This window comes from Phaethon aethereus (genome assembly GCF_964289735.1).
Source record: "Phaethon aethereus genome assembly, chromosome: 2".
Classification (NCBI taxonomy): Eukaryota; Metazoa; Chordata; class Aves; order Phaethontiformes; family Phaethontidae; genus Phaethon; species Phaethon aethereus.
This window is the reverse complement of record NC_138582.1, coordinates 21,535,459-21,560,957: the sequence shown is the minus strand read 5'-3', so window position 1 is coordinate 21,560,957 and position 25,499 is coordinate 21,535,459. Positions and strand designations below refer to the sequence as shown.

General features: G+C 38.1%; 1 protein-coding gene across 2 annotated transcripts; it reads left to right on the top strand.

The window, feature by feature from the left end:
* Window positions 1–226: 226 nt before the first annotated feature.
* On the top strand, window positions 227–23,983 carry OXR1 (oxidation resistance 1; the record flags this gene model as incomplete). 2 transcript variants are annotated; one of them, XM_081996673.1, is made up of 7 exons in its annotated part: window positions 227–713; window positions 8,257–8,337; window positions 11,775–11,900; window positions 14,128–14,280; window positions 21,635–21,730; window positions 23,104–23,177; window positions 23,848–23,983. In XM_081996673.1, the coding sequence occupies exons 1-7, from the start codon at window positions 648–650 to the stop codon at window positions 23,981–23,983; spliced, it is 732 nt and encodes a 243-aa protein (XP_081852799.1). In that variant the 5' UTR covers window positions 227–647. The 2 variants fall into 2 exon arrangements, with proteins under 2 accessions (XP_081852799.1, XP_081852800.1); XM_081996674.1 differs by lacking the exon at window positions 8,257–8,337.
* Between the last annotated feature and the right edge of the window lie 1,516 nt (window positions 23,984–25,499).

Here is a 25,499-nt window from a genome sequence, read left to right as displayed (position 1 = left end):
ACAAAACTATTCATTTTCTTCTTTTACATTACAAAACTGAAAATGCCGTGAGGCTAACAGTTCCTGAATGTTTTAAAGCCTTTTTAAAAAAGAGTATTTTTCAAAAAACCACATTTTTCAACTGCTTCTGGACTCTAAGAAGTAAGTGGCAGGGCTTATATACGGCTGTCAATGTAAGTACAACAATCTATTACTTTGAGATTGAGTGCGCGTTTATTGCCATTAGAACTTGTTTATGAACAATTACAGCACAACAGAATATTGCAAGCAGTTCTTGGGGATTTTTTTTTGTATTCTTCAGTATCGTAGATGAAAAATGTAGTCGTCCTGTATCTTTAAATATTTTAGCCTTTCTAACAAACTAGTGCTCTGCAACCGCACTTGAACACAGGAGACCTTTCTTCTGCTGTACCGTCATCGTTTGCGATCCATCCCCCTCTGTACACTCGCTCATTCGTCCCCTGCCGTGCCAGTCAAACGTGTGTGCCTAGCAAACTATCCTGTCACCGTCGCGGGGCTCTGCCTGTGCCTGGAACTGACAGCAGGTACAGACAATGCTTTCCAACAGCCTTGAATGATTTTTTTTTTTTTTTTAAATTATATTTTTAAATGTCTTTTTTTAGTCTCACTTTATTTTTGGAAGGGAAATGTCTCGTCTCTGGTATGGGAAGAAGGGAAGAAAGCACCAGCCAGTTAATCATAAATGCGCTCTGGTAATTTTCAGTGTAGTGTGTTCATTTCTGTTATTGCGGTCTTGTAACGTTGTGGTGCAGAGGCAGTTTCTGGAAGTTTAAATTTTGCCTGTGTAAACAGGATGCTAAGTCACAAATTTCCATTACTTTTAGGTGCCTAACCTAATTGCTGGTATTTCATTGGCTTTAGATGAGAGAAACTGCTTTGAGCATTAAGGGGCTCCGCAGTTTTAGGGTGGCTTTTTTTTTCCGCTGTGGAGTAATGCATTTTTTTCAACAAAAATGCAGTTTATAGCTAAATACCATGAACAGTAGTTTGCATTAGCATTTAATTAGAAAAGCATACATCTCCTGAGTTTCCATTTGATTGTACCTTCTCAGAAGTCATTCAACCACATGAAGGTCAGATAATACTTTAGATTGATGGAGAGGAGTATGCTCTAGTCCCACATTTATAATGAAGAGGGGGAAACCAATAAAAATTATTTTTACAGTGTATTAGATTTATGAAAGCAACTGTGGTGTTTTTTCAGTGTTGTTTTCCCCAAAAAGCCTTAAATTTGTAGTAGTATGTAAAGGAAATGGTTCTCGGTGAGTCTTGCAAAACAGTAACATCTTGGATAGGGAGGAAGTGATCTTCACAATATACTTGTGCTTTTACCAGCCGATAGATCTGGCAGATACTTTTCATTCAGACTCTGCCTGTGACAGGCTTTTTACTGTCTTCTTAAGAGTTACAGCTCGCTGGGTTTTGGTGCATACTTCTTTTGGAGGTGCTGTTGATTTTGGTTTTTATTTTGATCCTTATTTGTACCCAGGTTACTTGCAGAATATGAAACTGTCATGTGGCAACAACTGGTTCTGTAAACATGTGTTCCTAACTAACAAAATATTTTTTAAATAATAGGCTCTTGATTTTCCTCTGTGGCAATGGAATGTAAAATGGAGATGTAATTCCTAAATTTAACTCAAATGTAATTTGAGTATACCCTGCAGCAGCGTAAAAGGTATCTGAAATTTACCAAGACTGTGTTCTTTAATATATACCTATTTATGTAGATATATAGATATAACTCACCCAGCTAATTAAAGTAGTAGTATCCCTTGTTACAGTTATTTCCCTTAGGACCAACACTTCATTTTAGCCAGAGTCCAACTGTGGTAATAGAAGTGATAGTTATTAGCTTTTAAGGAGAGGTTGTACTGAAGAAGATTGTATGCAGAGACTCTTTACTGTGGGACAGGTAGACAACAAGTTGTTGTAATGTGTAAACCAAGTCAAATCAGAAAAAAGGGTATAGAAGTATCTACAGATGGGAATATTTTTCAAATGTTGCTATGTTGACAAGACATGCACTGTTCTTGAAGTTGGATTTTTTCCTTCAATGAATGATCATAAAGCTAATGCGCAAATGTAACGTTCTTACGGAGAAGAGGGGAGGACTACTGGTACCATTGCTTCTGTGTTATGCAAGACAAAGCCGGAAGCGTATTAACAGACTGGCAGCATATGTGAAGTACAGGCTTTTGACTAAATGTTTCATTAGTGGTTGTCCTGAAATTTGGATGAAAGCCTATCTGACATGAAATAACATAATTGCTGGACCAAATGGGGTGATACAATAAAACAAGAATGCTTGCTTGAAGTAATTAAGTCATCCTGGATTATTTACCTGAAAGGCCTTTGTTATTTTCGTGGTGATAGAGTAAATTTGGGCTGAGCATTGTAGGGGTTCGATACTTTCCCAAGATAAGAGATCAAAATTTTGGTGACTAACCAATGCATTATGCTCTCCCTTAAAGCCAGTAACATTGACTTCTTACTTTTTCAGTAAATCTGTTTGGTATTTACTGTGTCTCTCTTGTGTTGCAGTACGATAAAGATGCCAGTAAGTTTCTAGAACGTCAAAAATGCAGGCAACCATTCTTTCTGTCTTTTGTCTAAAGTCCTTTGACATCAAACAATGCAAGAGAACAAAAGGTGGATTGCTGCTTTTGGGAATGCTTGTCCAAATGCTTTGCAGGGTTTCCATAGGCAGCATTGCCAAGGGGGGCAAAACCAATGAAAACTTAACTTTGGCTTTTATATTCTTAAGGTACTATGCCAAGGGAACTAAAGTGGTGTTGGTTTTAATAGCTTGAATGATTTGAGACTTGCACAACTTCTGAGGTTCTTGATTTATTGGTTAACTGTAGTTGGTAAGCTAATGGCTGTAGTTCTTTGGCTGTTGCGGAGGTAGAGTAATAGGGGCTTACATGTGAAAGATGGGAATTTAGTACTTCATCCCTGTGGATGTCAGAACTGCAAGGTTGCATCAGTCCAATAATAGTGCTACAAAGATCTTTTTAAAGTCAGCTTTCCATAGCAAGCTTTGATATAGAGTAATAAAGTGAACTGATGATCTAAGCCTCTTTAAAAATACAAAAAGCAGAGTGCAATCCAGTACTTCTTACACTGATCACTAAGTCTAGAATCTTTCCTTGATGACAGATATTTGCCGTACCCATAGTCCTAAATAATTAGGGGGCTTGTGTGTCATGCCTCAACTAGATCTTCCATTTAATTATTAGGTGTTATATTGTTTAGGCTTTTAATAATTGTGAAATATTAGTCCTCACTACAAATGCAGTCAAAGTACAGTAGCACTTGAAAAGGCTGATTATAAGTTGAAAGAAAACAAATGAGTAGTAGAGGCTTATATTCTCTCTGCATGTTTTTAGTGGTCTGTGCAATCTGAAGCTGATCCTTAGTTGATCATTTTTCCGATTAAAATAAGAGACAAACATTTCCACATTGGCCTGTGATTCAGTTACCTACTTCTAAGCATGTATACCACTTTTGTGTCAGACCTGAGAGGGTCTCTGCATGGCACTAGCAGAACCAGGATGTAGCCTCACTCAGCCTTGCCTTCTCCTGGAGTGGCAACTGGTCAGGCACCAGGTGCTTTGGGTTCAGCAACTGAACCTCTGGTTTCTCTGCTTGCTGCTGCTGAAACTCCCTTAAATCATTTTGCAAGAGAGCTGGGATTTATTGGTAATGCTGCTACAGATCTTGTTTGTTTTTTTTTTTTTTTTCCTTTGGACAATTTGCCTGACCCGCTTCTTTAAGAAAGTAGTTTTCATAAGTCTAATTCTTAGTTCTTTGCACAAACATCCTAAACTTTGTTTGATGCTAGCCCATTTAGCTCTCTTGCTGGCATTATCATATCTCTCAAATTAGTGATTTCTCATATCTTAAAAAAAAATAGCTTGTTATAAAGGTTTCCAGACTTGGTGTAACACTTTGTGTGCTGCAGGCTTTGGTTGCTTTCTTCTCAAGTTCATTTATTAATCCTGGTTATGGCAGACACTTTAATTTATCTTCAGTATATGTTAATTATGACTTGGTACAGTTGCTGTGGGCTTAGAGCACTTCGAGACAGACACTTAACAAACCATCCCGCAAAGCTGCGGGGACAATAGTGATCTCAGGGAGAGCATCACTGTCATGTAACATACTCGACTCTTCTGTCCCTGCTCTGGAAAACACCTTGGTGTGCAGAACAGTTCTGAGATGGCCAGATTTAAAGGTATTGAAAGGGAGGAAGAATCACAGTGCCAGCCAATTCAGGGGACTGCTGTGATTCTGAGGTCCCTCTCCTCTGCTTAAAATGGCTAGTTCTTGTACCTTCCCTTCGTGTCACCAGTAGAGCGACAGGGAGCTGAATTAGCTGAAAACCACAAGACAGAAAATGGTTAGCTTTGCAGCCACAGTCATTAAAAATTAATCCAATTGAAGTAGTCTTAGCTTTTTTCAGAATGATACTTTATAACTATCTGATGGGGTAAACCCCATGTATTAATGCATTGCTGTAATGTAATCAATACATCCCAAGAAATCATATTTGTGATGGAAAAGTCTGCTTCTTCAATATGGCTTTCTCTCAAGCAGTGCCTAACATTTTGGGAGGAAACTAAATTTGTCTGAAAAATGAAGTTAGTGTTTTCTCTTAAAAGATTCATAACAGCATTCAGTTACGCAGCTTTTATTTTCATGGGAAGATATTTACAGCCTTTAGAAAGGATTTGGTCCTTTCTTCCCCCTCCCCATTTACTGATGAATTGGAGGTGGACTGATATTTTGAAGATGGACCGATATTTTTGGAGTAACTTCTGTAAATGGCCTGATAAAACTACATTGGCATTTACTTTTTCAATTAAATAAACCCGGAACTTTTAAAGGTGAAACTTCTTTTGATTCTCAAGAAATAATGTTCATGAAGCTTTCACTTCACCTGATTTTTACGCAGATGTATTAAGATTCAAAGTAAAATTGTTCAGCTTTCATTCTCTTTCTTAATATTTTGCTTTTTATTCCATATTCACAGTTAATCATGAGGGTATAGATAACTTATGTTGAAGAGAACCACTTGTACCGTTACACTTTCTCTGTTCTTATCTTCCAGAAGCACTGTTCAGGTCTGATAAGTCCCTCCCTTTCTCTAAAGAGCCAGTTTCAGCTACTTGTTAACTCTGAAAGTTCAGCTATACTTAGTTTGAGGGCAGCAATTCTCCCAGTTCTCTTGGGAGAAGAGCCCAACACCCACCTCACCACAACCCCCTTTCAGGTAGCTGTAGAGAGCGGTGAGGTCTCCCCTCAGCCTTCTCTTCTCCAGACTGAAAAACCCCAGTTCCCTCAGCCGCTCCTCATAAGACTTGTTCTCCAGACCCCTCACCAGCTTCATTGCCCTTCTTTGGACATGCTCCAGCACCTCCGCATCCTCTTGTAGTGAGGGGCCCAACTGATACGTAACTGATTTGATTGCAAGGCTACCATAGCATAGAATCAAAAGCCTTGATGAAAAACAGATAAATGGTGTCTATTGCTACATGCCCAAAAATGAAAGCAATTTATGACAAAGAAACGTTCTGTACTGAAAACTGCAGTCCATTATGATTCATACAAAGCTGCATTTGTCTTTTGTGAATGCAAGACCTTACTTCCCAGGTATTTCTAATACCATGTGAAAAACTAATGATGTTATGTGTTTAAGAATAAAAGTTCAAAGTGGAGTGAGGTAGAAAGTAGCTCCTTGAATGATCAGGAGAACAGACAGCTGACACAGGGGCAGGGAAGAAAATAACTGGTTTATTTAGCTTGGTGAAATAAAATAGAGGATTAATATGACTACAAGGAAGGAAAATGAAATCTTGATGGAAGAGGAAGCAGCTAAGCTATGAGTTAAACCAGGTTTATAGAACAGAATAAACTTCTGATGTTACTACTAACGTTTCAAAACAGCCCTCTCAAGCCTTGCAGGGACAAAATGCTAGCTGTTTTCAAGATACATCTCGATCAAATCCTGAATGAAGTTGTAGAAGGTAGTTGCCAGTAGGCTTAGACATACATGACTTGATGATTAAATGAGCTATAGAACCCTGAAGTATGTAGTCTTGTCCACCGCAAAGCAAAAACAAAGCCTGTTGACCTGAACTGTGAGCATTTTACAGAAGATCAGGTATGGTAGCTGAACTATTGAGTTATCTTAATGTACTCATTTAAAGCCTAATGCAGTGATGAGCAGATAACCTTGAGACAGTTTGTCTTGTGTTTTACTTGCAGAGTTTAGTATGGACTGTATACTTGCTGGGTTTGAGTTTGATGTTCTATGACATGCTATTTATGACGTTTGTCGTTGCATACCAGTGGTCTGTGACTGTACAGGCTTTTGTTCACAAAACAGATGTAAAGATGTAACAGGGTGGTGTGCAACAGGTTCAAGATGCCAAGGAGCTATTATTGTGTACACACTGGTATAGTAGTCATGTTTTGGGCAAGAAATGTATCCAAATACCTTGTGCACGCTGTTCTGAGGATGCAAGCACCCCTATGGCATATGAAAAGGCGTGTCAGATCTTGATCACTGAGCAAAAGGGTTGATGAGCAGTTCCCATGTGCAGGATTCCAGGTGCAGGATTGTGATAGAGTGTGCATTTGACAGGTCAAAGGCAAGATGGCATTGCCTGTAAAATTGTCTAAAATTCTGGAATGTGAAACAGCAACTCTATAATAGTGTCAGGGATGATGAGTGTTGTTTCTTTGGGTTTTTTGTTTGTTTGCTTTTTGGTGGGTTGGTGTTTTGGTTTTTTTTTCCCCCAAGAATCTCCATAAGCAACCACACACTTATGGCCCATTGTAAGTTAACTACTGCCTCTCATGTGATAGGGGCTGAGCTTAAAGAAGCAACAAGGCTAAAGGGTGCTCACATTATTGTTTCTCAGGATTACACTGCTAAGGTGCTGGTGTGAACAATGTAATTTGCAATGAACTGTCATAGCAAATAAAATGATAAAACTATGCTGTCACTTATATGCTTGAGTGGAATACTGTTAAAGCTTTGCATATAGCTACTTGACTCTGAGAATGCACAAACCAATACAATTTACATCAATATTCTTGATATTTTTAAGAGAACAGTAGAAAGTGGTGGAAATAAATTGAGTGCTAGTAATTACTGATTATTCAGTAATAAAACTGAATGTCACAAGTATTCCTTTTTCCTTGCCTTGCAGTTGCATGGGGTAGAGTGAACCATCACTGCTCGAGAGCCAGTCATGCATGACTGTGGGCTCTGTACTCAGGACAGTGGCGAGTATCTGGCCAAACTCCTTGTAGTAGGGACAGGTAGATGGGGAGCTTCTGGACTTGTGGTTATCTTCCTTTGCGCTGTGGTAGGCTCTAGAAGTTTTTAATACACTCTTACTACATGGGACATCCATTTAATCTCTCCACCAGCTGTATTAAGATGCTTTCATACAAATGATGATTTTGAATCGTTCTCAAAATCACATTATTTGCTGTAGTTACATCAAAATGACTGTCGTAGTCCTTTAGCCACCTTGTTGCACCAGAGCAGCATGTTATAGAGCTTTCTGACTAAAGGCTTTCTGGCTGTACACCTCCTGTCAAAGTGGAGGTGCCATGTGGGGTGAATGTGTTGACAGATGAGCAGCTCCTGAAGCTTTGGAGTGAATAGAAGGTCCAGGATAAAGACACTATGAGGTGGTATGGGGCAGTTACTAAATTTTAGTCCTGTTACCTTGTCTTTAACTGTATCTTTGTTGCCAGATAGTCAGAACCCAGTGAGAAGCCCAAGGTTTGCTTCAAGTCTTTATCCAAGAAAGCAAACCAGGTTCACAGGATTCATTAATCTGGGCGTAAAGAGTGTTTGAGAGGACTTTGGGCTGAAGAGTTTGGGTTAAGGCATGCAACTCTGACTTCTAATTTAGCATCCCGATGCTGGTGACTTTATGCGCTCCTATATCAGCTCTATATTCATCCTAGAGCAGTGAAATATATCTGACTGCTAGTGCCATTAGTGTTTAGTTTGTAGTTTTGCTGTGTTTACTCATGTGTCTAAAATCACCTACATGTGCATTGTCCTTGCAGAAACAAACATCTTCTTGTTTGTTTGTTATCATTGCACATTTTCGCTTCATTACTCTCCTCCACTTTTTTCTTTCTTACCTTTTTACTTTTCTTCAACTGTCAGTGGAATTATTGTCTTCCTGTCTCCATATTCAGGTAGTGTCAGTGGCTGAGTATCACCGCAGGATCGATGCTCTAAATAGCGAAGAACTGCGCACACTCTGCAGACGTCTCCAGGTGCCCTCTTCAGTAGTTTAAACCACATCTCCAGATACTACAACATCTTCCTTTGTAGTGTCTTTGATCAGGGCAAGTCCCACACTCAGTGGGTGTGTCTTGTCTACAGCACTACAAGGATCCAGCAGAAAATTCCGTTGTTTTGGATGTATTTAATTGTGCAATACTATGATGGAATCAGTAATTTTATTATGGAATCATTAATTCCAACTTTTTCAAACAGGAATTTTCTGTCAGAATTTGAAAATTTGTTCTCAGTACTACTTGACTTGGAGTGTTGTGTTTTAACTTCCACTTTAGACTGGTGTATTGTGTTAGCTAGAAGTTTTCCTAAAAAGAATGCGAAACAGGTGAAGAATCCAAAATCTTTTTGCATGGGTGTTTAATTTTATGTAGGAATCTTTCATCAAGAATCTTACAGTACTTGGCAAGTATGAAGGTTCACAACTTCTGTGGAATAGGTAAGTATTTTTCCCATTATACAAGCAGGTAACTGAGGCAGTTCAGCATGGCAAAGGTTGTACACATGGAACTGGTAATGGAACTGTCTGTTCCAAAAATAGTACTTTGAAAACAGTACTTCCGTTTGGTTTTTTGAAGTGTTCCTGGTAATGGACTTAAACTGATATTTGCATTCTCTTTAGGTGTTTCTTAGTTCTTTGACAATTATAAAGTACTTAGTTGTTTTGTACATCATACATAACTTACTGATGGAAAGCATAGCTTAGAACTCCTTAGAAACATTGAGTGTTTTGTTTTCCTGTAGTAATTGGCTGCTGAAACTGTAAAAAGTTTCAGTTCTGTTTTTTTTTTACTTTGATCTTGACTTTTTTTCACCTATTATGTAATTAGATGTAAGAAAACATGTTCTTAGCTCTTTTACTTCTGTTTATTTAATAATCAGTAATTAATTGGTTTAAAATATTTTGTAAGTGGTATGGTTACATAAATCAACAGTGAGCATGAACCTGAAAGCTGCACTTCTATAGGAAAATCGGAAATTTTGGGAAAAAAAATTCATTCCCACTTGAGAACAAAAAGCTCTGTTTCTGCAAGTGGTGGTGGAGGAGAATCCTTGTGTTAATATTTTGGAAGTGCAAGAGCTCTTTCCAAATACCTTTCACCTGGAACACCCAAATGCAAGGTTTAGGCCAACTTGAAAAATCTGATGTAATGGTTTAGAGCCTATAAACTGCTCTCAGGTCGTCTGAGAGTTTGTGGTGTAGACTGCGTTACTAACCTCTCATGCCCCGGAAATCTGACTACAAGTCAGTCTGCTCTGTCAAAGTTTAGTGGGCGATGAATTTGCAGGTTTTGAAAGTACACTGCATTCTGTCAGACAGATACCTTTGGAGAGACACATGTCTTTGCTTCTACAAAGCAGTGTTCTTCCTAGAAGAAAGTTGCTTTACTGTAATAATAATAATTTTAAAAGGCAAAAAATACAACCGAAAAAAACAAAAAAACAAAACAAAACAAAAAAAAACCCAAAAAACAAAAACCCACCAAACCAATCAAAAAAAACCCACAATCCCCCCACACCACTTCAGTCCAAATTTATTCACAATCCCCCCACACCACTTCAGTCCAAATTTATTCACATTTTGCATGGTGCACTTTAATCAGAATTAAAGAATAACAAAGGGCATAAGCTTTCTGCTGTACACTTGAACAGTGCTGAAAATTTTACTGAGTTGAAGCAGTAGTATATGATGAATGAAAGGCTTTTAAGGTGGAAAAGAGTTGGACTACAAAACAACATGTTTTATAGATAACACTCTATAATGCAGTCTGTAGGTCATCTTTTTGTACATGAAGCTGTATGGATAAAGGCATATACTTTTTTGTTGTGGTATGGAAATTAGTGGATAGTTTACAAGCATTGTTACCTTCCATTGAAAAATGGAAGGCTTGAGCTTTTTGCTTTCTTTAAGCATACTTTTTTTGAATTAAGAATTAATATTGTAATTAAGTCATTGTATGAATACACTTTGATACTTTGACTTTATAAGCCTACTTTTAAGTAACAGGAGTTTGATAGTAACTTTTTTCATAGTTCTTGAAGGAGAGGAAAGAGATATCCTTTTTTTTTTTTTCTCAGGTGGCTGTATTTTGTTTAACTATTGCTATTTGTATTTCAGTTTGATTTGATTTGGCTTTTCTTTTTTAACTGAGAAAGTTCTCTTCACAACAGCTTGGCAAAGTTTATCATGTTGGTATTGTGAAATACCATAATTGTGTCTTGTATGTTTAGAATATGAGTTATATGGCAAATACTGGTTGTTATTCTGGAGTTGGCAGATGTTTTTGGCAGGTAATCTCTTTAAATTCTCAGGATTCAGGCTTTAAATAATTTGGACAGTCTTGACTTTCAAGGAAACTTTGTTTAGGCTGATAAATTATTTAGATGCATTAATTCTTGTTAATTTTTTTGTTTTCCTTTAGCAAATCTTTCAAGACTTTAGTAAGTCTTGCTACAGTAGTTTAAGTTACTAACTTCCTTCACGTTGTCCTACTCCTCTGTCAGATTTCACTATCCCTGCAGCAAGATTTATAGAAGGAAACATCTTTGGGTCTCGGCTAGTCTAGTTCTCAACAACGTGGCACTTTAGCTTGAAAGTGCCAGTGAATGTGGACTGGGGTAAGAAGCTGTCATGAACTACGATGATGTCTGATGAGGAGTTTTGTGGCCTTCTGCCACCTCCAGGAAATGGTGATCTACAACAACTCAATAGGGTAGATGTATGGGGCAGGTATTTTAAATTACTACAGGATCTTTGTGTGCAGTGCATCTCTCCCAGACCTCAAAGCTCGCTATGTAGCATAAGTATTACTGCTGCTTTCCTCTCTCCACCCTCTCAATTCTTTCTTCTTTGATTTCCATAAGTACTCCAGCAGATCAGCTTATGGAGCAGCAATATTCCTAAGTTTCTCTTCAGATGATTTACTCAAAATACTTGACAGCAGTCTTTACACATGTCTACTGCATATCTGGAAACTTTCACAAGTACTCTAAAAGAGTATTGATTCAGAAACTACTGAGAAATGTCCATGCTGAAGTTTCAATTCCTTTCCTGTCTGTTTTTTTAATTAAGTTTAATGTGAATGCTATGTTAGTTTTAAAATGCAAGAACTTTATAAGCTGACCTCTGAGAAACATTTTAAGTCCTTCAGCTGTGTATGAGGACTTGTTTTTTAGTATACATCATACCTTTCTTCTGAGTAGGTCTCTTGTGTAATTTATTGCTAGTATATAGTTGAGACTGGCTTGCTATTGGAAGCAGTGGAAATGTTGGTCAGATCAGATCTAATGGATTTCTTAACTTTTGAAAGAGTTGCATAACTGAATTGGTAACTGCATTATTTTAAACCTGCAAATTGTATCTTCCCTGCTAATAGAATTGCAAATACTTATATTCATGTTGTTCTTTTTGTAGATAACAACAAGAGAAGATACCAATTCAAAACAGGCAACGAATATCAAAACAGACCTGGAGCCTGAAGCATTCCGGCCAAATCTTAGCGATCCCAGTGAATTACTACAGCCAGAACAAATTGAAAAGGTATATAAGTCAATATGTCATTTTTTAGTATTGTCCATTAAATGTATCAGAAATGCTATGACATAGTGTAAAACACCAGTAGGAAGACCTTGTGTGATACTGAATAGAATAGAACAGAATCATTTAGGTTGGAAAAGACCCTTAAGATCATAGAGTGCAACTGCTAATCTAGCACTGCCAAGTCCACCACTAAACTATATCCCTAAGTGCCACATCTACACATCTTTTAAATACCTCCAGGGATGATGACTCAACCAATTCCCTGGGCAGCCTGTTCTAGTGCTTAACCCTTTCATTGAAGAAATAGTCCTTAATATCCAATCTAAGCCTCCCCTGGCAAAACCTGAGGACATTTCCTCTCATCCTATCACTTGTTACTTAAGAGACCAACACCCACCTCACCACAACCCCCTTTCAGGTAGTTGTAGAGAGTGATAAGACTTCCCCTGAACCTCCTTTTCTCCAGACTAAACAATCCCAGTTCCCTCAGCCACTCCTCATAGGACTTGAGCAACCAGCTTTGTTGCCCTTCTTTGGACATGCTCCAGCAACCTCAATGTCCTTCTTGTAGTGAGGGGCCCAAAACTGATCATAGTATTCAAGGTGTGGCCTCACCATTGCTGAGTACAGGGGGACAATCACTTCCCTACTCCTGCTGGCCACACTATTTCTCATAGAGGCCAGGACGCTGTTGGCCTTCTTGCTCACCTGGGCACACTGCCGGCTCACATTCAGCTGGCTATGGACCAACATTCCCAGGTTTTTTTCCACCAGTCAGCTTTCCAGCCACTCCTCCCCAAGCCTGTAGCGTTGCGTGGGGTTGTTGCGACACAAGTGCAGGACCTGGCACTTAGCAATGATGAACCTTTATACAGTTGGCCTCAGTCCATCAATCCAACCTTTTCCAGATCCCCCTGTAGAGCCTCCTACCCTCCAGCAGATGAACACTCCCACCCAACTTGGTGTCATCTGCGAACTTACTGAAGGAGCACCAGATCCCCTTGTCCAGATCATTGATAAAGATATTAAACAGAACTGACCCCCAGTACTGAGCCTTGGGGAACACCACTTGTGACTGGCTGCCAACTGGATTTAAGTCCATTCACCACAACTCTCTGGGCTTGGCCATCCAGACAGTTTTTTACCCAGCCAAGAGTACAGCTGTCCAAACCATGAACAAACAGTTTCTCCAGGATAATGCTGTGGGAGATGCTGTCAAAGGCTTTACTAAAGTCTGGGTAGACAACACCCACAGCCTTTCCCTCATCCACTAAGTGGGTCAACTTGTCATAGAAGGAGATCAGGTTGGTCAAGCAGGACTTGCCTTTCATAAACCCATGCTGACTGGGCCTGATCGCCTGGTTGTCCTGTATGTGCCATGTGATGGCACTTAAGTTGGCCTGTTCCATAGCCTTCCCCAGCACAGAGGTCAAACTGACAGGCCTGTAGTTCCCTGGATCCTCCTTCTGGCCCTTGTTGCAGACAGGTGTCACGTTTTGTTAACTTCCAGTTCAGTTAACTGGGACCTCCCCAGTTAGCCAGGACTGCTGATAAATGATGGAATGTGGCTTGGTGAGCACTTGCATGAGCTCCCTCAGTACCCTTGGGTGGATTCCATCCGGCCCCATAGACTTGTGTATGTCTAAGTGCATAAGCATAACACAATTCATAGCTAAAGTGACATAACTTTCACTACACCATGACAACACTAGTCTATGTCTTTGTCCTTATTGCATTCTTCCTTGAAAACAGCTTGGCTTTCACTGCTGCTCTTGCTGTCCAGTCTAAAGTCATGTCATTAAACGTGTTTATTGATAGTTTGGATTAAGACTGACTGCATTCAAAGGCACAGGAACAGGAGAGCAAGCATCCTTTACCCTTCAGCTTGTTACCTGTTGACTTGAGTGATCTAGTTCCTTAGTACTGAGACATAGTATTGTTATGCAAGAATAACTATGTTTTACTGTTTTTAGGGAAACTTTTTAGAGACCTTACCAAACACATGTTCTTCAGTTGGTAAATCATTCTTCTCCTGCAGGTCAGTGGTTGAGGTAGGAGAAGAAACCTGCTTGAGAGACCAGGGATAGAAAATATACATGTGAAACTTTAGGGTTGGTCTGAAGTTTTAAACTATCTTTTAAGGCCACTTGTAGTTCAGAAGAATATAATCTGCTTTCATTTATATGTAATATATTAAATAAAGGGATTGTCATTATCTTGTTAACAGCTCACAAAGTCTCTTCCTCCACGGACCATTGGATATCCATGGACTCTTGTCTACAGTACTGCAAAGCATGGCATGAGCTTGAAGACTTTGTATCGAACTATGCTGGGATTAGACACACCTGTGCTGTTGGTGATCAAGGACAGTGATGGACAGGTAGGAGAATGTTGGTGTGGAGGTAGGAGACCTATGAAGAAAAATGTTTGAGGTATATAAAGGAATAGCTGACGCTTCAGCCCATCATGGGAGATAAAATTGTGTGTGTCAAGCCGGTTTTCTCCTTGGTAGTTATGTTGAGGCTTTTAAAAACACATCAAGGCTTTCAAAAGCACTACTGAGCGACCCTGACATACTACTTTTCTAGGAAATACTAATGATACAAGTTCACCATCACAAGGCATGAGTCTCATAATACCCAATTACTGAATTAACTGTTAATATTCTTTTTTTATGCCAGAAGATCTTGTTGAGTTGGAATGTCATTGCCAGCTGCAGCCAATGCTTCTTGGTATATTCTGTGGCTGCAGCCAACATGTTTCTCCCATTCAAGGACTGTGGGATCTTTGCTGCATAATTAATTTTTGTTCTGTGAGTCTCCATAGTTGTGCTCTATTCTCGTTTGACTAGGGTATGAATTCCAGAAAGTGGATCACGTTTTGCCGTTTGAATAGCAAACATTCTGTCTTAAGTATTCTAATAACAGATGAACGTTACAGGAAGCATGAGACTTTGATTCTTTCTTTCTGAAACTTCTGTGGCTCTCTCACAGAAGCAAGTTACTGCTGTAATGAAGAATTGACAGAGCTGCTACAAAATCTGTAGCATTTACGTTGCTTATCTGTCCCACTTTGGTAACCGCAGTTTTTATTTTCAGGAAGCATGGGCTCATATCACCTCATATTATTCAGGGGGTCTGAAAACTGTAAATGAAGGGTATGTTTTCTAATTCAAGTCACAACTTGTATTTTTTCCTTCTGTTTTCTGCCTCAGGGATCCCTTAAAAAGAAAAAAAAAACCCTTCTAAATCTCTGTTAGTAGAGCACTTCTTCCCAGAAGTTCTTTAAAAGGGAGCTATTTCTTAATTTACTTTCCAATCTTGAAGATAAAAACTATTCAATAGACTTGAGATGTCTTTACAGACCCATCAGGCTTTTAAATGTGCTTTGGTAACTTTCCTTCTCTCATTCCCTTATTAGCTTCTCAAGATTAATTTACTTCCTAGTACCTGATTGATTATCTGGCCCAGAAAGAAAATGTCCCATTTCTGATAGGGCTGTCTTGCCACCGGCATGTGGTATTGCTCTGTTGCTGAAAGTGTTCAGATTACCTTCCATATATGAATATCTGAATTTTCATGTTCAAAAAGTGTCATGGTTGCCCAATCAAAACAGGGAATTCATAGACATGGGGTTTTTTTTGGTTTTTTGTTTTGTGTTTGTTTGGTGTTTTTTTTTTTTAAACAAACCATGACAAATCTCAATTTACAAGCTTATGCCAAGGAACGTGTCTGAAAGTGTTCCTTGGAATTTTGGTTAAGTAGTCACTGAACTTTTCTTTCACAGTGTACACCAATCTTACCTAGGTTCCACACAAGAGTGAGTGAAATCCATGTGTATTCAGTGAACAGCATATGCTACAGAAGGAAAGGCTCAGACAAGTTTTACATGCTCAGTCCTTCACCAGTGTAGAGTGCGGTGTTTTCAGTAGTTCTGTGTCTCAAGCTTTTAATGAGAAATGTCTTTGCATTTGACAGCAGAAAATTAATTTTACACTATCTGTTCAAAACCTATGGAAGTTCAGTTTAGAGTCTTTCTCCTCCTGATGCAAGGATCTAAAATCATGAAAAATAAGACAAAGGTGGCCTACTATGCCCTTTGACAGCAATTAATCAGGGTCATCCATTTGTTGACGTTTTGAAAGATGTTAATTTATCTTTGATATCTTGTAGTTTCCTGGCAGATAGTCCTATAAAACTGCTTTCTATGGCTGAAAAAAGAATCTGATTACTTTTTTGTAGGAGAGTGCATTCAGAAATAGTTCACCAGCAATATTCTAATATAAATACTATTTATGTCCTTCCAGAATGTGTTTTGAGAGAGACCAGGTGTTTTCATATTTTAGCTCTGAGATCACTGCCTGTTTTCTAAGCTGTCTAGTTTTTGAAGAATGGCAGAATTGTGATCAGATAGTTTCTTACCATTTGCTGAGCATACCTCTTCACTCCTTTCTGGCATTCATTGTTCTGCCCACTCTGTTGCTTCATGTTTATGAAAGATACTGGTTTTGTCTTATCCTTGGTTTAGGTACTTTTCCTTGAAACTAGAATTAATTTATTTTCGGGGCTACCTCTTCTGAGACTCTGTTCTTTGTTGTCCATGTTTATGAGGACAGCCTTTATCTGATGTTGACAGTAAGTAGAGTAAGGAGGAAGTGTACCTTGTAACTTTTCATAATAAGGTTCATTAAAGGCTGCTAAGCCTCACCCTATTTTTTTCCAAAATTTTCTCCAATCTTGATTTCTTTTTAAAATCAATTAGCAATTTTACTTAAAGGGCTGTAAAAAAAACATAGACAAAGCACGCAGCTTTTGCAAACTAAAGATTTATTTGTGTAAATGCTGAACATTGTCTAGGTGGAAGTTGGAATCTGAAGCCACGTAAATTGCCTGCTGTTTTTAATTCTAGGAGATCCTTTAATAAAGCTATCAAATAAATCTATAGATATCTACATTACAATTGTCATGGCCTGTCTATCTACTGGTCTGTGCTTCTGTTAGTGAAGACACCAAGCTCTGGTGTCTACTCTGACAGCTGTCTAAAAAGAAATCAACACTGACTGCTTGAACATGAGTCACTAAACAAGTGGTTGTCTAGAAGTGGAATTAATGCAGTTAACCACCCAGAGACTGTCTAGTTTTATAGTCGTTCTCCAGATTGTATTATAAAACCTGCAGAAGTGTGAGACATGGGGCCTAGAACTTGAGAATTTTAGGTATCCACCCTAACAACTAGCCACAACAATCTGATCTCATGCAGAAACCTTAGACATCACTTCTCAAAGGACTAAAATAACTGTTCGGAAGCAAATTGCTGTTTTGCTGTAAAGCCCAATTCTTTTAATGTTGCTTATAGCAACAATGTGATCTTTCAAGACACAGATTTGTTGATGGAAACCTATTGAAAATGTACGTAGGGAGGTGGTGGAATCCTGATTCCTGGAGGTACTCAAAGGTTAACTGGACAAGACTGAATCAACCCAATATAGCATCAGAATTAGTCCCCCTTTGAGCAGGGAACTGCATGAGAAACCATCTGAGGTTCTTTATAACCTCAGTTATTCTATAATTAGAAATAAACTACTCCTGTATCTCTGTGTGAAGCAAGCTTCAAAGTCCCTTAAGTAAAGCACGTAAGACTTTCCATATGGTTAGGATGTACTAGCTTTGCATTTTACTGGTATGCAAATAATAGCCCTGAGATGATCTGAGACAAACACTGAAAGGTGTTGTGTGAAAATTTCATACCAGTATAGAGGCTGAACTAAGATAGTTTAGGATTGGTGCAAACCAATGTTTGCAATGTTCTGTATGTTTTTTTAACAGAAGGTTAATTCCTCTCAAGGAATGTCAATTGTTAATGAAATTTTTTATTTACTTAATTTTTTAACTTATATTTACTTACTAGATGTAATGTCAGCCCTGAGGGTATTGCTCTGAACCAAGACATGTCTTAGCTACCTGAATATAGCTACCAGAGCTGATCTTCAAAGAATAACTTGAGCCCTTAAAGGAAGTTAGGATCCAGAGACAAAGATAGTTTGAAGCTACATGTAAATTAAAAAATAATTGGAAGGATTCAGTGGCTTCCCATTGCTGTGAAGTTGCTGGAAAATACTCATGTAGTTATTTAAATGTGGTGTTTTCTTTATTTCAGCAGCCCATTTTGTTCTGTTCATGAGTCAAACTTTCTTAATTTGAATTCAGTATGGATTTTTATCCTAAAAGATGCTCTGCTTAAGTTCAGTTACCTGCAGTAAAGCACAATTGGAGGTCACAAAACGCCTAACAGAAAAAAGTTAACACACAGGTTTCTGAAGTCTAACCTACTGCCCCAGACACTTGAAATCACAAGAAGGAAAAAATGTCTCCCCCCATTCTGCTTCTTAGAGATTACATCTGCAAATATAACAAAAAGGAAAAGAAAAGAAAAAATAAAAAAAATTGAGCGCTTCTTTCTGCAGAACTCCAGCCATAGGCAGAATACACTACAGCAATTACGCATTCTTTCTGACTTTTTCATCTTTAATTTTTAACCTTAACAGTTAAGAGTTAGTGGAACACATAGTAAAGATCAGGTAAAAATTAAATACCGTCTTGAAGTTCAAATTGTGTTGTTGCAGAAAATACGCATGAACTCAGGGTTGGTGGTAATTATTTTTGTGACACTGAAATAAGCAAATAAAACTCTAAAAGAATGTTACGGTGCTAAACAACTCGAAAGAAACTTGAGGATTTGGGTAATGAAATAACCTAGTTCTAAGGCTTTGATATTTGGTCGGTTGTCTTTGAACGACAATGAACCAGTAATTCTTAAAGTTCTGATGGAAGACCTGATTTTATAAGGAATCAAGTCATTAAAAGCCATTAGCCGAAACTAAGTAAAGCCTATGTAGAAGAATCCTTCTCCCAGCCTTTACTTATGGAGACTTCTCAGCAATATCTGAAGTACCAGCTTTTAGAGTTAGTATTCTTTCTAACAGGACAACTGTTGCTTCTCTTAATTTAAACCTGAAATGAAACAGCAGTTTTAACTGCCTTGTCTATAATGTAAATTTTGAGTTCTTCACAAATCATGGGGGAAGACAACACTTTGCATGTCTTTGTAGCACTAGACTAAATGAGTATGATTATGTTAAATCTAGCTGATTTTCCACAAATGTCAAGTAACAGAGTTCCGATCTAATTAATTCCTAATTTCATATTCCTCCTTTTCCCCCCCCATATTGTTCTAATACGCACTTCCTTGCCTATCATACCAGAATTGAGATGGACTTCTCTGATCTTTTTTTAATAACTATCGTTTCTGCTGTTTGACTATATGATCATTGAATGTTCTGAGCATGATTTTCTACAAATCTTGTGTTGGATGTTATACTTGGTCAACTCTCATTGAACTGTTTGATCCACAAGGCCATCTAACTAGTAATGCGCTGAGAAAAGTATAAAAAGCTGTAGGTCTTAATAACATTGGGGACTCATTTCAAACCTACTTTAAAAAAAAAAAAAGAAACCAACAAAACAAAAACAAACAAAACCCAAAAAACCAAAACATGGTGGGGAGGAAGGGGCAAAACAAAAAAGTCTTGTGGAAAGTGACAGGAAAACAAACATTCTTCTTGAAAGAATTCCTTCATTTTGGTCTGATTTTCCCAGAAAGCAGAATATAAATGGTAATTTCTATCTCTCTCAAGCCTGTTCTTGTCACTTAGACTGTGGGATAACAGAGAAATGTCTTGCCAGTGTTTGATCCTATATGTTGAATGAAATCAATCCCATTTTTGCACAGGCGTTTGGCTAGTTCTCACGTGAGTTCATGGAACTTCAAGTTTTTAGACTGAATTTGCTGTTTAACAATACATCTGAAACTCATACAGGTCTTAGAAAAGTGAACACCGTTAGCTGACTGTGATACTTTATTTCATCACCTTGTGGAGTGAATTTAAAAGTTCCTCCAGAGAAGCAGATTTTAGAAGGTAAATACTGGTTGCGTGTATGCTCAAAGGTAATTCTCTTTGCTTAAGTCAAGGAACAGTTTTATGCGTGAGTAAAGTATCTTGTCAGTGTAGTGACATTACGTAGTATATATATATGAAAATACAGTAATAAGCATATAAGGAGGTTTTTGTAGGTATCACGACTTAAAGGAAGTTCGGTATATAAGTGCTATCTCTGTTTGGCTCTGTAACAATGGGGTCTCAGCAGTGACTTCTAAAATGTGAAGTACTATGTGCATCAAATTAATTTTGTTTGCTCTTGTGCATACTTTTTTCAGAATTATTAAAAGTTTATTGCAAGAGATTAGTGCTTGAATTCAACAAAAAGATTTCAAAACACTGCTATTGGCATGATTGATCTGTTAAGACACAGTCTGATGTGGATTATCAGGATTTTTGAAGAAAATTATCCCTGATTTTCTTTAGAAGACTAGCAATTTTTTTCATGTAACCTGTCAGTGGAAGATTGTGTATTGAGGGCAGGAGGGTGTTTTGTTTCATAATGAGGGCATCTTTTCTTTACCTGACTCTTCTTTCAGGCTTGCTATCTTCTATTTCAGTTAGAAGTTTCCAAACAAGAAAATTTCTGGAGCACATAAATTTTCTGAGAAATAAGGAATTTTGTAACAGAGTTTTTTTCTGAACTGGTAACTCAAAATTGAGCTGAGGCAGTCTTTATTAGATGCCTGATAGCTGTATATATAATCCTTGAGTTCCTGATATCTGAAGTTCACGCTCGCCTGGTTTTGTGTTTGTTAAGAGCTACTATAGAGCTCAACATGGAAAGGAATGCTTTGAAAAACCTACCTATGGCCAAGGTGTTTCTTAGGATGGGCAGAAGAAAACAGTTTCTACTTCATATCCTGAACATAATCCAAGTCAGGACACCAGCTTTAATGTCTCGCTCTCATCAGTCCCATGCTTCTCAAACTCACTGTTTAATGTGAACAAAACCACAAAAACCTTATTTTCTTTTTATTTCCTTTCTCATACTGACAAATGAGAGAGTGCTAGTGGAGTGCTTTGGTACTTAGGTCTACTCTGCTCTGACAAATGTTGAAACCAGCTTCCTACTAGCACCAGAAATCCTGATTTGGGGGGTGGGTTGTACTTCATGGGCTATAGCTGATTTTCCATAATTATGCAGGGTTATTTTTTTCTAGCTATTCAAGTTCCTGAGAAATCAATACTATTTTACTCAGATATAAAAATCCAGTAATTAGTCCTGAATATTATAAATGCTTTTACTACCCAGTAAGGGCTTAGTTAAAATCTGTCTCTGTTGTAAGACAGGGTAACCGGTGCTTTACTGTTACTTGGATTTGAATGAATAAACTACATGAAAAATAAACAACTCAATTACAACTAGGAACTTGCTGAAAATAACCTCGTTGAAGTGGAAGGGGAGCTATGTATGAAGGAGCAGAACCTTTTGATCTGAAGTCTTAAAATTATGTACATTGTTTCTGAGAATTTCCTGAGTTCAGTTTTCATCACCTTAATTTTTTTGTTTTACTGTGTTCACTTTATGTGTAGAAAGAGTTCTCTTTTTTTAAAGTGTACCACAAAGCACTATGCCATATCTCAATAAATACACTTAGAACCGAGATACCATATAAGGCTTATCCTGTAGTGAATTCCAAATCTGGCAATATTTACAACCTGATTTCTTTATCAGTTATATCATTAGAAATTCTGTGTAGCTTTTCGTAAGTATTTTGCATATTTTTGCTTACAGGTTTTTGGTGCACTAGCTTCTGAACCATTTAAAGTGAGTGATGGCTTTTATGGCACTGGGGAGACCTTTATGTTCACTTTTTCTCCAGATTTTGAGGTAAGTAGTAATAACTTCGTATGCTTCTGCTATTTTTCCCCATATGCATTATCTTAAAATAATTACTGAATAAATACAACAGTAAACAATCTGAAAAAATCTAGGAGTTGGACCAAAAAATGTCATCATACTAGTTTTTCCACAGAATCCGTAAGTGCACAGTAAATTAGTAGTGTTTGTATAGTGAAAAACATATTCAACCTGACTCTCACTGTACTGAAGATTTTTCTACTATTCTAAATTCTGCCAGGTGTCTGTCTGAAAATTCATAAACTACATCCTTTTAAAATCATAGAATCATTAAGTTTGGAAAAGACCTTTTAAGATCATCAAGTCCAACTGTCAACCCAACACCACCATGCCAAATAAACCATGTCCTGAACTGCCACATGTACACATTTTTTGAACGCTTCCAGTGACTGTGATTCCACCACCTCCCCAGGCAGCCTGTTCTAATGCTTGACCACTCTCTGTGTAAAAAAATTTTTCCTAATATCCAGTCTAAACCTCCCCTGGTGGAACTTGAGGCCATTTCCTCTCGTCTTATCACTAGTTAGTTGGGAGAAGAGACCAACACCCACGTCACCACAACCCCCTTTCAGGTAGTTGTAGAGAGCGATAAGGTCTCCCCTCAGCCTCCTCTTCTCTAGGCTAAACAACCCCAGTTCTCTCAGCTGCTCCTTGTAAGACTTGTTCTCCAGCCCCCTCACCAGCTTCGTTGCCCTTCTCTGGACACGCTCCAGCACCTCAGCATCCTTCTTGTAGTGAGGGGCCCAAAACTGAACACAGGATTTGGGGTGCGGCCTCATCAGTGCCGAGTACAGGGGCACGATCACTTCCCTACTCCTGCTGGCCACACTATTTCTGATACAGGCCAGGACACTGTTGGCCTTCTTGGCCACCTGGGCACACTGCTGGCTCATGTTCAGCCGGCTGTCAACCAGCACCCCCAGGTCCCTTTCCGCCGGGCAGCTCTCCAGCCACTCCTCCCCAAGCCTGTAGCGTTGCATGCAGTTGTTGTCACCCAAGCGCAGGACCCTGCACTTGGCCTTGTTAAACCTCATACAATTGATGTCGGCCCACCAATTACAGGGCATGTCATCTAACCTAACTATTTTCTTGATATTCTTTATTGTGTAGAAGTTCCAGTGCTCAAAGACAACCTATTTTACAATGACCTTATTTTAAATAGTATAAAATGTAAGAGAATTTTGTCTGCATATATCTGTTCCTTGAATTTTCTATGTAAACATGGTTAAATTGGCCTCTAGCCACCCATAGCCTGTCTTTACTGATATTTGGTTTCCCTTCTGCTTAAACAAAAAGTTCAGATATTTTAATTTGCTAGTCTGTTTTGGGCTTCTTTTTGTTAGGTTTTCAAATGGACAGGAGACAACATGTTCTTTATTAAAGGAGACATGGACTCCCTTGCTTTTGGTGGAGGAGGGTGAGTTGTTATTTCTTTTTGTCATCTGTTAGAAGTGTGTATGTCTGCACACCTTGGAAAAGAAAATTTGGAATTGACTTCAGTTTGATAGCTCAGGAGTCAACAGTTGCCAGCCAAGAAGGATTTAGTATGCAAGATACAATGTGTCTTGGTGTATTCAGAATGGACACAAAGTATTATGATTCTGAAGGTATGGAAATGTCAAAATTACATGTAACTAGAAGAGGCTTGAATCGAAACTATACCATCACAAGACATGCCAGTGTCTTCAGAAATTATAAGTTGTCTCCCCCTGGGATTTTTGTCCCATGCAAGTGTAGAAGCTTCTGGGATGTTTCCCTTATTCCCTTATTTTCAGCATTCGCCTCACATTTAAGAGTACTGTTATGCCTTTTTCTTAATACAAATGGAAGGGGCTGGAGACTGAGGAATTCTGATTAGCTTTTTGTTTCAGAATATCTGAAAGAGGGATATTCCCAAATTAATAATAAATAGTGTAAACAAAAAAAAAATCTTTGCAGCTTCAAATTTATCGACAGCTATAAGGTACTTATGTTGAAAAAGAATTTTGTAATTCCTCCTTGTTCCTGAATTATGAATGAAAAATACATTCAGAAGTTTGATGCTCACTCCCTTAGTCTTTTGCTTTAATACCTTGTCTGTCTTGCAGAGGGGAGTTTGCTCTCTGGCTCGATGGTGATCTCTACCATGGAAGAAGTCATTCATGTAAAACATTTGGGAATCATACACTTTCTAAGCGAGAAGACTTCATTATTCAAGACATAGAAATATGGGCTTTTGAATGAATGTTTAACTGTTTCTACAGGGTATTGTCCCAAACCTGACACGAATCAGTGCAGCTCAAAAATCTCTAGGAGCAATATAGTGCACTGGTTTACCTTTCTGATTTTTTTTCTAAGTTTTCAGCGTGGCCATCTAGTTATTATTTTTAAATAGCAGACTTTTTTTCATGCTCTCACATCTGTAATATACTGTCCTACTTTTTCTAAGTTGTAGACACTTTTACAAAATATAGACCATGTGGACTAAAAATTAATAGTAGTTAGAGCCTTGCAGCCTAAAAAAATTTCTTATCCTTATTACAGATGCCTCCCAGGTTTCCCACACACACCTTTCTGCAATCCTGCTAGGGGGCTGCTTCATTGAATATAGGTTATTATTTTTGTATTCAAATTATGTCTATGAATGAAGTTGCCCTCTGTGAACCTATATAAGAAGAAAGCTGCGTGTGGGTACTTTGCAGCAGCACTGCAGAGATTGGTCTGGACCAGTGATGGGTTAATTCATATGGTGCCACAAACAGATGAGAAGCCCAGCATTCCTTCTTTAACACATACCGGTACACATATGGTGAAAAGATATCCAAAGTCAACTGTGCCACTCGTCTTGTTTATTGTTCATGTTTAGAAAACAGTCAGTTAATAACGTGCTCTTGCTGCATGCCGATCATATTTAAAGGGTGTTTTGCACATGCTGTTAATGATCTGCAGGTTTGGGACAAATTCTGACAATATTGAGCTACGTGGCAAGGACTTATAAAATAGCAAGGGAATGTAAGAATATGGTAGTTCCATAAATTAAAAGGCTAAAACAAGCAAAACTTGTTGAACAATTTGTAGCTATAGTAGGGCATTAAAAGTGCAGATACAGATGCATCTTTCTTCAACATAAAGTGTCAGATATATACTGTTATACTGTTGTAGCCGTGTAGCACATCAACTCCAAGAATATAGCTTATTCCTGTCCAAAGAAAAAAATAGTTGTGATGTTTTTGAGTGGGTCTATGTTGTAAATTTACAGTTAGTACCAGCTCTGATTAAAATGAGATAATGTACTATAGGTAGACAATATTGTAATTCAGTAGACTCGTGGAATATGCAAACTTACTGTCATGTGACCTCAAAAAAAATGACAGGCTAGAATACAGTTCCAGTAGCTCTTGTCCACTTTTGTAGGAAAACTGATAAGCCATTGTGGCAATAACAGCTCAACAAAACTGTTTGTTTCAAGCTTTTATTCTATGTTCTGCAAAAACAAACAAACAAACAAAAAAAACAAAAACAAAAAAATTGCTGTTAAGTGTGACAGTGACTGACCTTGTGCTGAAATTTCAGCTATTTCGGATGAACATTGTATATTATCTTGTAAATTAATGTTTAAAATAGTTTTGTTATTACAGGAAAGTGTTGATCGACGGGTTGCTTATAGCACTTTAAATTATTCTAGAAACGGAATAAAAGCCAAATGGGTTGGCTTAAGTAGATGTAGTTGTATATTATTTCAAAATATTTACATCTTTGG